At 40.1% G+C, this 15736-nt stretch overlaps 2 protein-coding genes across 6 annotated transcripts in view; both read left to right on the top strand.

Annotated features, from left to right (window-relative positions):
• The window catches only part of PTPRR (protein tyrosine phosphatase receptor type R), a 136395-nt gene extending 126532 nt beyond the window's left edge, over positions 1-9863 (top strand). For both annotated transcript variants that reach the window (XM_038155661.1, XM_038155663.1), the window contains 3 exons: positions 215-372; positions 2255-2368; positions 8649-9863. In XM_038155661.1, the coding sequence (XP_038011589.1) occupies positions 215-372; positions 2255-2368; positions 8649-8742 (366 nt within the window). In that variant the 3' untranslated portion in view covers positions 8743-9863. The remainder of the gene's footprint in view (positions 1-214; positions 373-2254; positions 2369-8648) is intronic.
• A 590-nt stretch (positions 9864-10453) lies between these two features.
• Positions 10454-15736, top strand: part of PTPRB (protein tyrosine phosphatase receptor type B) — a 63167-nt gene continuing 57884 nt past the window's right edge. Inside the window, exons 1-2 of one of the 4 annotated variants that reach the window (XM_038155659.1) lie at positions 10454-10681; positions 11957-12346. In XM_038155659.1, coding sequence (XP_038011587.1) covers positions 10540-10681; positions 11957-12346 — 532 coding nt within the window. In that variant the 5' untranslated portion in view covers positions 10454-10539. The remainder of the gene's footprint in view (positions 10682-11956; positions 12347-15736) is intronic. The other 3 variants (XM_038155656.1, XM_038155657.1, XM_038155658.1) reach the window with 3 other exon arrangements.

The raw sequence follows: 15736 nt of genomic DNA, 5'->3' as shown, positions 1-15736 counted from the left end.
TTCAGCTGGAAAAACAGCCAAGTTTTCAGGTGCACAAACCCTTCTTATAATTGTGTGTCTGGAAGCGCATCAGTTCCATCCACAGTTACATCCTCCAAGTCTAATATAAAAAATTGTTTAATCCCTCTTAACATTTCTACTGTCTTTTTACCATAACACTGTAAGAAATGAAAGGAATACAGTTGTTCACATAAAATCCTGGTGTTGCTTCCAGCAAGGGAGTCAGTCCCGCAGTGTGAAGCACTACTGGTACACATCCTGGCCGGACCACAAAACCCCCGACAGCGCCCAGCCTCTGCTGCAGCTCATGCTGGACGTGGAAGAGGACAGGCTGGAGTCACTGGGCAGAGGGCCTGTCGTTGTGCACTGCAGGTAATTAGCCAGCCCTTCTCTTAAGTGACTGCCTAAAGCAAGGCTACAGCAAATTGCGTCAAATAGCCCTCCTAAAGAGTGTGTTTGGGGAAAAGCAAAATTCCCCAGTTCCTCTTCATGTTAATTGACTTTTTTAGTTTATGTTTGAGGATATGAGTTTTGGAGAGAATTCCCTTGTTATTAGCAGATTGCTTCTGAACTGTTCTCTATTTCTACTAATGAACTCTGCTTTTGAAAGACCAGCTGGAAAATTATTTTCCTTTTGTTTCTTATTTATTATTTGCTTACTTTTTTATCTTGCTGCATGATTACATACCTAATTCAGATGCCATGCCTGGTGACCAGTAGGCAAAGCATATTGCAAAGCAAATCAGTTTTGAGGAGCAAGAATCAGGTACAAATTTGGAGACCAAACCACACCAGTACTGCAATTGGTGAACATTTTCACAAAAGCAGTTGATTTGATATTCAAGAGCAAAGTGTTATGTAGTACTCAAGAACAGAGCTTTACTCACACAAATTATAATGCACCAGAGAATGATCTTCTAATAATTCTAGCCTAATTCTATTTTATTGCTTTATATTGATTCATTATCCCATGTTGCAATTTAAATAATAGGAAGTAGCACTGGATTTGTTATATTGTGGAAAGAAGGAGATGAAGCAAAACAGAAAGTAAAAAAAAAAAAAAAATAAAATCAGTGTTTTCTTACTTGGTTTGTCTCATAAAAGTGATGATACATCTCTTACAGTCAGGATATACTTCTTTTTTTTCCTAGAAGTACATTAAATCAGCACTTTACATCTTGAACAATTTCTTTCCAGTTCCACATTTAGGAGATTTAGAGAAATGGAAGCCAGATTTGAACCACCCATAATTTTTGAAAACTAGAATGTGATGAATGAGCAACTTTCCCAAATTTTATGCAGCTGTATTTATGAGGGATTGTAGTTTCCCAAACAATGCAGAAATCTTAATTTCATCATCTCAATTGCGGTTAAGATATCATCCCAGTTGTGATTAAAATTCATGGTTCTTCAGTCACAACTCAGCTATCTATACATTCACTACACTATGGTCTACAAATCTCACACTACATTTTCCAGTCAGACAGTTTCTTCCCTTTTTGTCCAAGTGAGAGGGCTGTGAAGACCTGGACCCAAATTAATTTTTTAACATTTTCCTCCAATTTTCCTCCCATTCAGCATGAAAGCCATGGGGTGCACTGCATTCTATATTACTTAAGCAAGAAACAGAGTGGGGCAGAGATTCTCAAAATTGTTGAGGCCTCAGAGATAAAAAAAAAAAAAAGCCAAAATGGCTGTTTCCCAGCAGGCAGCAAGAAAACTGGGGAGCTATGGCACCAAGTCCTTCACCATCCTGCAGAATACTACAGGAGAGAGAGCTAACTTCGTTAGCATGGCTCTAGGTCTTTTTGCCTTCATGATTAGAGGTATGGTTAGCAGAACCCCTGTATACTTTGAGGACTTTAAACATAAAACCCTACTGAATTTTGGTTTTAGGTTGGTTTCTCCCCCTTTTCAGTACATATCTCCATCATTTGCTTGGACTGGGCCAGAGAATACTCAGATTTTGTAGTGATAATGAAACTTGGTTTTCTTACCATACACTTGTGTGCAATGTGAAAAAATGTAAGCCTCACAATTATCCACAACTGGACTGCTGGAACAGTGGACACTTTCATTTCTCTTTATGAAAGTGAGCTGAGAAGTGAGCATTGCTGGACATGCACCCAGGAACTGTGGGTTCTAGCAATTCCAAGTTTCATTTTTTTTCTATTTTCATATCTATGTCATGTTTTCCGTGTAATTCCTGGATCTGTGAACTTAATTCCCCTATAAAATTTTGCCTTCTTTTCAGTGCTGGTATAGGAAGAACTGGATGTTTTATTGCCACAGCCATTGGTTGTCAGCAGTTAAAGGAAGAGGGAGTTGTAGATGCATTGAGCATTGTCTGCCAGCTACGAATGGATCGGTGAGTTCCAGAAGAACCACAAATTAGTCAATGATTCTGAAATAGATACCAAATGATTTGGTAATGATCAGTAATGATTCAGTAATCATTCTGAAAACATTTTCACAGTTGAATGTTACTTTACATGAAATGTCTGCCATTGCTTTTGCTGACTTTTATGACCACATTAACTGAATAATCAAGGCAACATATACATTTTGGTGTTGAATAAGGAATCATATTGTTTTCTGGGTGAAACTTCCATTGAATGAAATTCCCCTGAAATGACAACCCTGTAGTTGCCAGGCACTTGCCACTTCTCTTTTCCCCCACTAAAATTTTCTGCTTGCTGTCTGCATCATCCCATTGGGACACAAGAGAGGTAAGGCAATCTGGAGATAAGGGATTTTCTTTGAGCCTGGGTTGATTAAGAAATCCAGGCTCACTGAGTGTGTAGCTTCTTTGAGCACTGGAGAAAGACAAATCTGGTGCTGTTGCTATTTCCTCTGCTGAGCTGGAGGTCCTTTTGAATCGAGTTGGCGAATTTACCCAGCCTAAGAAAATACCAAGGCATTTGTTCCAGACTTTTCTGAAGTCAGATCAATTCCCTGACTGAATTCACAGCTTGGGAGCAGGAGCAGTGTAAGCCAGCATTGTTGCAGAGTGCTTTGTTTTGTGAAACCATGGCTGAAGAGGGATTTGTGTTTTAAAGGAGGATGTGAGTATTGTGCACAATGGAAACTCTTGGTGGGTTGTACTTTTCTTTCTTCTTCTGCTTGGAGAAACAGGATTTTGTATAAAGTAAATAAACAGGATTGCACCAAGAATAGAGGAGTGTCCTCTTCTGCTATAGGTACAGGTCATATCATCTCCTTGCAAGTCTCTTAACTGCTTCTGACATGCGTGTCTTCTTTAAACGAAAAAAATACATAGGGTGCACATGCTGAAAAAGTGCTTAGGTGAAAGGGTTAATGCAGAATTTTTTGTGTTGTGAAAAGCTCTGAAAGGTACTGAAACCGTGAAGTGCAGAAGGACCAGGAACCACAGAGTTGACTGTGTTTGTGGATTATCTCCACTGCCTTCCCCTCCCCTATGGCTTCATCATATTAGACATTGTAATATGAGCTTTACAGGGCAACATGAGCCACTTAGAGTATAAAATTCTCCAAGGGGCGTTACTGACCTAAATATCTCAGCAACAAAATAAGAAGGAATAGCTGAAGGAAAAATACTTACTCTGCTTTAAATTACCAACTGCAAATTTCCAAACCTCTTTTCTGAATATCTGTCTGTCTTATTGAGAAAGGTTTGAAGAGTTCTTCCCCATTTTAGTATTTCTATTATGAAAAAACATTTTTTTCATTGCTTTTACAATCCATTATACAGACGTGAAAGCAAACTCTGGTCTCAGCTGCCTCTTTTAATATCCCTATTTCAGACGTAAAAAAACAAGCCAGATTTTCAGCATTATTAACTGACAACACAGTTTTATTGCGTGGATCTGCCTAATGAACTTTCTTTTACATATTACTATCCTAGATAAACTTGGGAAGAGAATGGAAATCTGACCCAAATATAACATTCATAACAGCAATTTCCATGACACAAAGCTTGTTATAAGAATTGTTAAATATTGTGATTTGTACATTTCTGTATTTTTTCAAGTTTCAGGTTGTATAGACTATAGAGATCTTGCTTCATATTCGCAGGCATTGCCTGAGACAAAGAGGATGTCTCTGTTTTAATTTTTAAGACATTTTTCTGGATAAAACTCTGTAACCAAAACCTGTCTTTTCTTGGCTTTTTTTTTCCAAGTTGACCATATTGCAGAATGAATCTCACTGACCAGGCAGTCAGATTATAGTCATGATTATTAAGGCAAAGCTTAGCAGCCCCTAAGACTACAGTAGCCACTGCTAGCCCTATCAGAGCACGGGTCCATAAAGTGGCCAAGAGTCACTGTTACATGGACAAAGCTCAATGAGACTGGCCTCCCCTGCTGTCACAGTCCTGACATGGTGGTTGTTGGCAGGTGATGTGTGAGACAGGGTCATTACATGTGTCATGAAGCTGGCAAAATAGACTTAAATCCCACTAGACCTGGCTGCAAGAGCTGGCTGTGACCGTCGCAGTATTGCACTGCAGTTACCAGCATGGCCAGAGTTAGCAGTGGGGTACAGTTGTGAGCAGAGCAGGATCAGTGCTGAGGCTGTCTTCCTCATTCATGCTGGCCACCAGTAGGATGGTTTTATCTGACCGCCTGGGATCCACCTGGGATCCAGCAACCTGGCTAGGAGGTACACCGAGTATTTTATCCCTGGTATCCTATCTCCACTAAGTTCCTGGCCACTCGGAGTTGCATTTTCCAAACACAAGTTTCTACTGGAATGAACACACTCAGGGATGTCCACTCTCATGTGGAGTTTTTACCACATGACCACATTTCTACCAAAGTGAATCGAGCAATAGGAAAAAAGAAAAGAGCTGACTTGAGGGACTCACAAGTAGTGTTGTAGTGACTTACCAAAGGATTCCTATTGCCCAGCATGTTCAATGAAAACCAAACAAGCATCCAGACAAATTGCATGTGATAGCAAAAAGTTATGCTAGAAAATAGTTTAATTAATGGCCTATGTAACTCTCCTTGGAAACAGTTTTGAAATAGAACTCCAACAGGGATTGAGACAGAACAGAGCTGTTCCTAGGTAGGGTATGTCCAGATACCACTTCCTTCTTAGCTGTTTAGTGTAAGTTAAGGGGTGAATGGATCTGACAGTAATCATCAGTGCTGAGCTGATATGAGAAAATGGATCATCCACTCAAAATATTGACCCAAGATGTAAATACAGCCATGGTCTGCATGAATTTGTAAAAAGACAGACCCACAGGTCTGCTCGGCTTGCTTTTTTTCCCAGTTCATTTTTTATATTTTGCAACAGAAACAGGAAATGTTTGATGTGAGGCATCTTCAAGACTTACTGTGACATCGAGAAACTTTGCACATTCTTAACCTTAAAGGCACATTCTTGGAATGACATCCGATAACTTTGCTCTTGGCTCCTCAGACAGGATGAAAAGAGTTTCCAGTGTGCGTCAATTCATTGTTTAAGTGTTTTGACTAATGGCCTCAGGTTAAAAAAAAATAATCCCAAACCCTGCATCACATTCATTCTGGAGCAGACTGCATGCAGCTGCACTAGCAACAAGCCAGAGGGCAGGGTAAAGGACCTTTTGTGCACTCACTGCTACCCAAGCAAAGATGGTCACAGTCCGTGAGCCTTTAGGATTCCAGGTCTGTTTCTTCCAAGCACCAGCCCAAAGAGTCTCAAAGAAGCAGAGATCCCAGCAGCTCACAGAGTAGCTGTCAGTGCAGGCTAGCAAACAGACAAAGGCTGCACACCCAGAGGTGCTGTAGCTGTGGCTACATCCCTTATGGGCACTAGGGACACAGGAGAGGAAACCTCCCTCCTTGAGCAAATTTCCTCCTGAAACACTCTTCCACACAGACATTTCCACAAAACAATGTCTTGGAATCACAGATAAATCCCTGCTATTAAATGTGAGCCTTGCATAAGAACCAAGGTAAGAGGGACTTGGGATATTGGTAGATGAAAAATTGGACACGAGCTGGCAGTTTGCAATTACAGCCCAGAAAGGCAAGTGTATCTTGGGCTGCATCTAAAGCAGCGTGACCAGCAGGGCCAGAGAGGGGATTCTGCCCCTCTGCTCTGCTCTGGGGAGACCTCACCTGGAGAGCTGCATCCAGCTCTGGGCTCCCCAGGACAAAAAAGGCATGGGCCTGCTACAGTGGATCCAGAGAAGGGACATGAAAATGGTCTGAGGGACAGAACACCTCTCCTATGAAGAAAGTCTGAGAGAGGTGGGGTTCATCCTGAAGAAGGATCTGGGGACATGTTTTTGCTGCATTTCAATATGAAAGGGGGCTTATAAGAAAGACAGAGAAAGCCTTTCTACCAGGGTCTGTAATGATAGGACAAGAGATAATGACTTTAAACTTAGGGAGAGTAAACTCAGATTAAATATTAGGAAGAAATTATTTGCCTTCCCATCCCTAGAAGTGCTTAAAGCCAAGTTGGATGGGGCTCTGAGCAACCTCATTTTAGGGGAAGGTATCCCTGCCCATGGCAGGGGGTTTGGAACTAGGTAGTCTTTAAGGTCTCTACCAATCATAATCATTTTGTGGTACTGTGGCTCAATAAATCCCATGTATAATGGCACTGACAAGGCTAAGTTGTCTAAACCTCTGAGTAAGACCCATATGCCCTTAAGCTGACAGAGATATGGACTGTTTGCCCATACAAGATTCAGAAGCACCATAACCTCTGAATTATGCTTTCTAACACAGGGCAGACACCATGGTGCTGGGCTCAGCCCCCACAGTCTTACAAATGCTTTCCTGGGAGTTTTTTTCAGCACTGAAGAGGAAGGAGTGAGGATCACCACCACAAACAGCCTAGTACAGCCAAAATTGTTTTAACCTGCCCTTTCTGCTAAGTCCTTCTCCCTGGATATGTTCCCTTCCCCCAGTCCTTCCACACAGCAGATCTAACCTGGGAAATGCACTCCCTTAGAGAACATCTTGGGGGGACATTGATGAGGAAGGCAGGGAGGGAAGCTGTTTGGGAAGGGGTTGCGTGGGCAGAGCAGGATGCAGCAGCAAGGAGGAAGGAAGGAGACTAGGCAGCACAGAGGACCAGAGCAAAGCCCTCCCATCACCTTTAGTATCTCACTGCATCTCCAGGCAGGGGACAAGCACAGAGGAAAGCAGCTGAAGACAAAAGGCAGCCAAGAGTTATGAATTTGTGGATGTCTTTTTTGGCAAAACTACGAGTGCTTCATTTTAGGCTGGATAGGACTATTTAAGGGCCTGTGATTTTCTTCCTAGGAATAGCATATTATAATAGCCATGTGGCTCACTAAAAGGTGTTCTATATTTGCCTGAGCTCATTGGAGGAACACAGACCACTGGTCACTTGCTTAATGAAGTACATACTATTTAAATTATGATTTTCCTGCCATAGCCATTTAGCCATCCACTAGCACTGAAGAAAATAAAAGGACCTTGTGGTTGTAGATAACCTTCTCTAATACTGAAGGACAATACTTGAGAAAGTTTTACCATTTTTCAAATAGATTGGTATATCAGTACTATATTTGTTGTTAGGGACCTCATGAGATTTTCAGACCTGCTCCTGCAAGAAATCTGGTTCCAAGAGTGCTCTGGATCCAAACACCTTGCAAATTTAAATGTTTTAATGAACTGAAGCCAGATGTGACACGTATCTTAATGTCTTCATTCTCACTAAGGCCATTTGGTCTTTCATCATCCCAAAGGTAACTAGCTGCTCCAGGGTACACTGAGAATGAACCAAGGGTTTATTTCTAGAAGCAGAGTATATAGCTTTGAATACCCTGGCAGATGGGATAATAGAAGTGGTATAAAGTAAACTTGAGGCCTTGCTCCATGAGAAGGGAGACCTTGAGTACTTCAGTATTGACAGAAAGAGGCTCAGTTTAATTTCAGAGCTAAATGGTAACACTCCTATCACACCTACCTCCTGTAGGACATTGGGCTTCCTATCACACTGTAACCAGTACTGGAGATGTGGGACTTGATCCTCATACTTAGACGTGAAAAATTGATTGTTACCAGGTGACTGTATAAAAAGAAGGTGTTTAATCCAAGCTGGCTGCAGCTAGTTCTTTTTATGGTTAGGTTAAACTCTTTTGCATTGTTGGCGGTGAAATGATTCACCGCTGTAAAATTTTGTAGGTGGTGGCTGTTCGGACAGGATGCATTGTAGGCGCTAGAAAGAGGACAGGAAGAGCTGTTCTCTGCACAGGCCATCTGCAGGTCACAGAAGGTTACATTTTTAGTAAAGGACAAAAATGAAAGGCCAGATTCTGTATACTTCCTTGCTCCATCAGTGGTAATGCTGCATCCATGTATCTGGCCTTCCTTGCCCAAGTGATTGAGCAAAATTCTCTTTGAATATACTGAATTTGAAATATAGGTTTTAACACTGTAGATGCCAGATGTTTTCTTCTCTAATTCTTACTCTGATGGAACCGGGAATTCTTCATGTTGGGCACGTGCTGGATGGCATAAGCTGTGAAGAAAGTAATTCTGCTCTGACAAATATCTCCCTTACTCAAGCAAACTATAAGTCAAATAGTGAGAAAAGGATTTGTGTCATCTGGTGGTCATGGGGCTGGCAGGAGCTGAAGGGTGTTGCAGTCTTAAGAAATAAGATTTCAGTGCAGTTTGTTTCCTTTCCAGGGGTGGAATGGTTCAGACCAGCGAGCAGTATGAATTTGTGCACCATGCACTGAGTCTGTATGAAAGCAGACTTTCTGCAGAAGCTGTCCAGTGAAGCCGAGGAGGGTAAAACCAAATGTCAGTCTCTTGAGGTAATTTGTTTCATTACCTACCAGCAGCTTCTTCAAGAAGTTTACTGCAGTGGGAAATACGGCTTTGAGGCCGACTTCTGAAAGGATTATGGACGGTTTGACAAAAGCACAGAGATTGCTGGACCCTTACTATGTATGAATGTATTGCGAGCTTCCCAAAAATGATTTATAAAGAAGGTACTGTACTGAAACTACACATGGATTTTGTGTATGTATTTAAAGGTGGGTTTAATTCTGTAATGCTGATATCTGCCATATGGAATGTATGTATGTGCTACTGCTGCAGTCAGATGGACATTGGGACTTCTACAGAAGAAATGTTTAACAAGTGTATAAAAGCTTTGACGTTTGCAAACTGTCTTGTGAATGGACTGTCAACTGTACTGTAAAGTGCTATTACTGATTATGTGGTGAGCTTGTTTCTTGGCCACATAATATTCTTGCTGCTAAAATTGCAAGTGTTCAACTATGGATTTAAAAAAAAAGGAGATAATAAAAAATTTAAAATCTTGTTTTTGAAAATATTCAAAAGCAGTTAATATTTTATATGGAAATAAATGTTCTTCATCCTATTAACTATTAAATGTGTACTTACTGTAGGTCTTACAGAGCAGTTGCAGAGCACAATGTCTGTTATTCAGTGTGTATGTATTTACCCTAAACTGTTGATTGTCTTAGAACATGCTTCTGCTACAGACCTGAATCCAGTGTATTTGTAAATTGTGTAAGTCATTCTACTTTTAAAAGAAACTTTGTAGCATATTAAATGGTAAGGATTTTAAATATTTGTCTGTCTTTTATTAACACAGAAATTTTTGCATATGTTGTTTATCTGCTCTATTTCTTTCAGTAAGAGATAGATGCCTTTAGTGATACGGACTCTTCCATGACAGGTTATACAAGAAAGAAAATGCTGCTATGACTGTTTCCTTTATTGCTCAGTAAAAGTTTGTTTTTAAGAGGTATGCAAAGTTGGCATTATGGCTTACAGCACTGGGAGGTCTGTTTACAGGGTGTAATGAGTTCTTAATGCAGTGATGTTGACTTTGCTTCATACTGCTAATAAATTACCCTTAATATAAAATATTAACTGAAGTCTCTGTTCTTGCTTAGAGTAGTTAATGCACACACACTCTTGTACCCCTATAAACAGGCTCGGTCCAGCACAATTTGGTCAGCCTCCACCATGGCTGCAGACCACTTGGGAACCAATCCAGACAGCACAGGCAATCCCCAGCTGACTGGGGATGGATCCCCATGGATCAAGGTGCACCACCTGATGGGAAGGCAAACCCAGCATCACTTGCTTCCTCAGGGGGAGTTTCTGCAAGACCTGGTACAAATGCCAGAACTTTGCCTCCTCCTCTTCCCCTTCCTCCCCGCCCTCCACTTGGCTTTTAGAACTTGTGGAGTTAGAAATATATTGAGATTTTGCTTGATTGTGTATAGTTACAAAAAGTACATGTTTTTCCCTAGATAATATAGAATATACTTAGTCAGCACCATCCAGATGACCTGTAGATTTGTAATAGTTCACATTCAACAGATTATACAAAAGTATGATCCCCTTTCTTTTAGTCTAAAGAGATTCAATAAAATCTCTTTTAATTTCCCAGGTGCTTGAAAACTTCTCTTTTGCTCGTATTTTTCCAAAATAAACCAACTAGTAAACTGAAGAATCATATTAAAAGGACAAAGTACTGTAAAACCCCCCAAAACAATTGAATAGAAGGAAGTGCTCGTCACTGACTTTTTCCCCCATGAAGGCACATTTCCTTCCTAGCCTTCGCTTCACTTATCTGAGGTGGGTTTTTTTAAGAGAAGCATGGGGAGTTGCTAGAGGGAAAATGGATTCTTTATTTCACGTCCTGGTTTCTACCTGTCTTGCCTTGACATTCTCAGGTAAGTGTCTCTCCTCACTTCCCCTCTGCCAAATTGCTCTTTCTGCCACTGAGCAGAGCCGTCCGGCACAGCCGGTGACTTACAAAAAGCGAGGCACCTCTTCTCTGGGCTTCATACCAGAGGAATGAGGGGCAGGGCCAACACAGCCCATTCTGTTTAGATTCCTTTCCAAAGGAAAATAAACTGCCTTTTTCTATGCTGGAGATACATCTTTTCTTAAGATCTCCTGATAGAAAATCCAGGAGCTGAGCTTTTTGGGACAAACCCTTAAGACAGGAGATTCCTATCTTTTATTCATACTTTATGAAACTTCAGAGACAAGAACTTTCTGTAATGCTTAGTTAGAAAATTCCCAGGTCTGTAAAAACAGGGGAATGACAACATCAGTTGAGAGAAATAAATACACATTTGGTTTAGCACTTTGTAACTAATGGGGCTGGAAATGTTTGAGTAACTGAGATTAAAAGCAAAAAACAACCTAAACATGATATGGGCAGGGAGGCTGCATTTGAAGTAGCCAGTACTGCGTTCCGTAACAAGTATGCATTTTGCATTGGTAGCTTTGTGGGGTTTTGATTAATGCACTGTAATTTTCTTCATTTGAGTAGCTGATGTTGATCTTTAAGTGTGGTGACACAGAGAGCTAATCTTAAACGAATTGGAATGGTCACAAAGCTAACAGCTAGAGACTTTGGAATAAATCCAGTGAAACAGATGTGCTTCCTATCAGTAAAGAACCTCTATTCCTGTAACACTGGCATTCAGAGACACAACGATTTGTGAATATCCTCATACATCTTTCCCTCAGAAACCTTATGAATTTTGCTAAAACAACTTTTAGGCAGTAAATTGTATTTTTAAAAGTCTGTGTTGTAAAACTGAAACAGAGACTGAGAACTCAAGTAGATCTGTTTGCTTTCCAGCAGGGGAAATGAGGGACTGGTGTTTGAATGTAATAGTTCTCAGATTTCTTTTATATCCAGTTTAATTTTTTTCTGATTTTTATATATAATGAAGGTCAAGATAAACTTGCCACAATAGCTTGGGGTTTTGCGTTTTCATTATTTACGTTACCAGCACATACATCATGTGGGTGTTGTGTTTGGAGGGTTTTTTTAAAATGGGTTCAACTTATGGGAAGTTTCATGAAAAGTTCAACACACAGAAAGTGGGAAGAGAGATTTATATGCTGATGTATTTTAAATCGTTGATAATTTGCTTTTTGTCAAGTAAATGTGTAATCAATCGTATTTTTCTGGAATTTTCCTTTTCCAGAAGGGTTTCTGATTATCCATGTCCAGAAACAGCAGTGTCTTTCAGAAAAGAGAGGAGTCATTATGGAAAAGTGCAATATGACCAACCTGAACCAGAAGTGGCAGTGGATGGCAGATGACAGGCTCCTCCATGTCAAGTCTGCCCAGTGCCTGAGCATCTCTACACGCTCTGCTCTGTCATCTCGCAGCATCATCATCGATTGTCCCCAGGCAGTCAGGTGGAATTGCCACGAGGATGGGCTCCTGAAGGTGGCCAACAGCTCCCTTTTCCTCACAAAACAAGGTCAGAAGGTAATGGCCAAGCGAAGTAAAAAATACCTCCACACATGGATGCAGCTAAAAGCCAGTGAGACGGGAAAACCTGTTTATGTAAATCTGTGCTCAAAGCAAGGTGAGTTACTCCTTCAAGAAAATATCCTGGGAGTTTTGGTAACGAAAATGTCTCTGTTGTGCTAACTCAAATGTGAAATATTATGATATTTTATTCATACAGAAGAATGTTTTTCACAGTTGAAAAGCATTTAGAGAACTATTAAAGAACAGCTAAGTGCTGTCTTTCTCACAACTGATGGCATTTTTAATCCACTGTATATTTTCAGGATGTCTCTCCTTTTGTCTACTCCCAATCTTTGGATCAATGTGCTTATATGTAACCTCAGATCACTATTATTGTGTCATTTCCTTTTTCCATTTCTAAACTATGGGTACTGATTCCTAGTACTTTTCAAAAATGTGGATGCAAAGAAGTTCTCCTCCCCATTAATTTTATCATACAAATACAAATTCAGTCTGTCAAGAGCAAGAAAACATCTGAAAATCAAACACATGGACAATTACTTCTCTGATTAACCTAAATGCATGATTACAACAGTTATGGCTTACACATTTGCATGTTTTTACTCAGTGTAATTTTGCTCTTGGATGCCATATACATGAGAGCACTCAAAATCCTGAGAATAATGAACTGAATCAAAAGTCTCAGAAATTCTTGGTATAGTACCTTGAAATGCAAAGGTCTGTGCACACACCTACAGATATGTAGCAGTATGTCTGTGTAGTTGTGGGTTTCCATATCCATGGCAAAATGGAAGTTACAGTGGTTTGAATACTGCTTGATAATGCTTTCTTCAATGTCCCATTGTCAATGTTTCCTGGCAAACCTGTTAATATTGTTCTTGTGCACTATTAAGCAACTCTTCATAGTAAATAAGAACAATCTACAGACATCTTTTTACTGTTAATTCTTGTCTTAACAGGATTTTAAAAAAAGTTTTATGACTCAAAACTGTTGCATATGTCCAAGTTTTCAGAATGTTTAAACCAAATCCTCTTTCTTTCTGAACTCCTTGTTATTGTAAGGCAGGGTACCATTTTTTCAGCAAATTTGCACTTGCAGAACTCTACTCAGAGGACCAGGACTACTCACCTGAGTGCAGGTATGGAAGGATAGCTTGCAGAATCAGGGAATGGAAGAGTGCCCATGATGCCATCCCAGCCCTCCCATATATGTTAGAGATTAAAAAGGCAAAATCATTTGAAGTCCTATGGGGTGCATATGGCTGGCATATTCAAAGACACTGTGAACAGTTCAGATGAGGTGCACAGGTAGTGCTATTTCCTTTCAATAGCTGGATGGAGTGTGGCCTAAAAAAGTTAAAATAACCTTATACACTTTTCTTAATCATCCTCAGAGAAGAAGCAATTTAAGACCAATAAGCACTAAGACAATTGTAATGGGATATTAAATCACCTTCTCATCTGTTTACTGTGCACAGTTCTTAAATGAATTTACCTTGATTTTCCTGACATTTTCTCCCTAGACAGGCCTGTAAATCCTTTCTAAGAGTGTTACTTACCTTATTTTTGACAGCTCTGGTAAGCTCTGCTGAAAAACCAACAAAGCATTATAATTCTCAATACCTAACTAAGAATTTTAGGAAGATAAGAAGCTCATACAGTGGGAGTAATGTTAAGAGATTAATTTTTCAAATAGTAGTAAATACTATGAGAACAATAACTAATGCCCCCAATTCTGGTCATGGCATCCATATGCATGTCAAAATCTTCAATGCTAAAAGTGTAAAATTAGTCTTCCAAGAACATCTACCTCTATCCAGTACAAGCAGAACTGGATCAGCCTAAAATAATGTATTTGGTCTATATTTAGCTAAGATAGTAAAAACTGAGCAAAATCTTTGGAGCTGAAATGGCTCTAAGTTTTTCTACTCCTGACTAAGACCACATTTTGCTATAATTTACCCTCTATTTTCACAGTACTCATAAAAAGAGTTATATTTTGGCATAGGACTAGCTCACTGAATTGCATCCCAAACATTTCCCGAGACAGAGTACAAGCTCCAAACCCAATAGCTACAACTACCTTTTATTCTGGACCTTACTCAAATATCAAACATTATTTTTCTGAGCCTGAGGAAAGTCTGAGCTTGGATTTGGGTTTCAAATCAGCCATCGGAGATGTGTTTGGATTTACATGTTTTGTAACAGTCCTGACCTAAATGACTGTTTATGGAAACCAGGATCAATTTGGGAATGTAACCCATCTCTGCTCACTCAGAGGTAATTCCACATCTAGCACCAAACAGTCCTTCTCACACAAACTCATGTTTGAATCTAGCCTCCAACTGTAATAGCTAACATGAAGAATGGTCATAAAGTATCCCTTGAGAAAGTGAGACTTCATTTCCCACCAAATTCATGAGGACATTCTGGGCAGAGAGAGAAAAAAATCTCTGTAATGCTAAAGCCTTCTTTTCACCAGCCTACTGTTGGGTTCAGAGCTTCTCTAAGCTCAGAAACCAAGAGAAGGAACAGGAATGGAAACAGGCAGGAGGAAAAGATGGGGCAGTTGAAGAGATGGAAGGCAGGATGACTGAAAAAGAACAAACAATGTTGCATGTAAATAACACTTGTGGAACAAATGTCCACCATTAAGGCTGACAGACTAACACTGATGTCACTCCTGAGGTGCATAAGCAATTCTTACAAGCTTCTTTTGTTCTGGGTAGGTTAATTTCAATAAAATATCCAATTAAGAACTGATGCAATGCTATGTGGCACCTTGAATATTACCAGCAAACCTCAAAACCACTGCTGACCAAAAATTATTCACTAAGTAGGGAATTAGTTCAAATGGGTAGACACAAGGCCAAGCTGTATGCTGCAGTTATGCACTGAGCTTTAGAGACAGTCACTGTAGAGCAGTCTGGATACAGAAGGTGGCATGAAGTGTTTTGTAATATGATGCTCTTCATTGCATTTCTCTTCTGTCATATCATATATGGTAGGGACAAGCCTAGAGCTGCAGATACCGAGACATTCAAAAAGAGTAGCTGATTTTTGTGGAGGATTTACTTAAAGTTGTGTGCCAAGCTCTGAAGAACCACAGTGAAATCTACAAATACATAAAACATGTTGGACAAGGAATTCAAATAACAACTAGAAATCTTTCTATGTTTTGTTTGTTTCCAGCCTGAAACAGACAAAGTACCAGATACCAGGTATGACCTGAAGTCTGATGTGCCATCTGACGTTCATTCATGCTGTTTCTTCCCCCTTTTCTCACCTTGGTTCTTTTCTGGGGTCATTTCTTTCACATAAGCTTCTCTCTTCCCCTTATCCCCCTTTCTGTTTAGCTGCTTCCTAATCAGAACTTCAGCTAATTAAGTTCACATCCCACTGCTGATGCTTCAGTGGCTGAGATGGCAGAAGGGACCAGAGCAGTGAACACTCCAAGTGTTCTCTGAACCACTGGAACAGCAGT

The sequence above is a fragment of the Motacilla alba genome, chromosome 1A (genome assembly GCF_015832195.1).
Source record: "Motacilla alba alba isolate MOTALB_02 chromosome 1A, Motacilla_alba_V1.0_pri, whole genome shotgun sequence".
In the NCBI taxonomy this organism is placed as follows: domain Eukaryota; kingdom Metazoa; phylum Chordata; class Aves; order Passeriformes; family Motacillidae; genus Motacilla; species Motacilla alba.
Note: the sequence above shows the minus strand (reverse complement) of the source record. Positions and strands in the feature narration are given on the sequence as shown.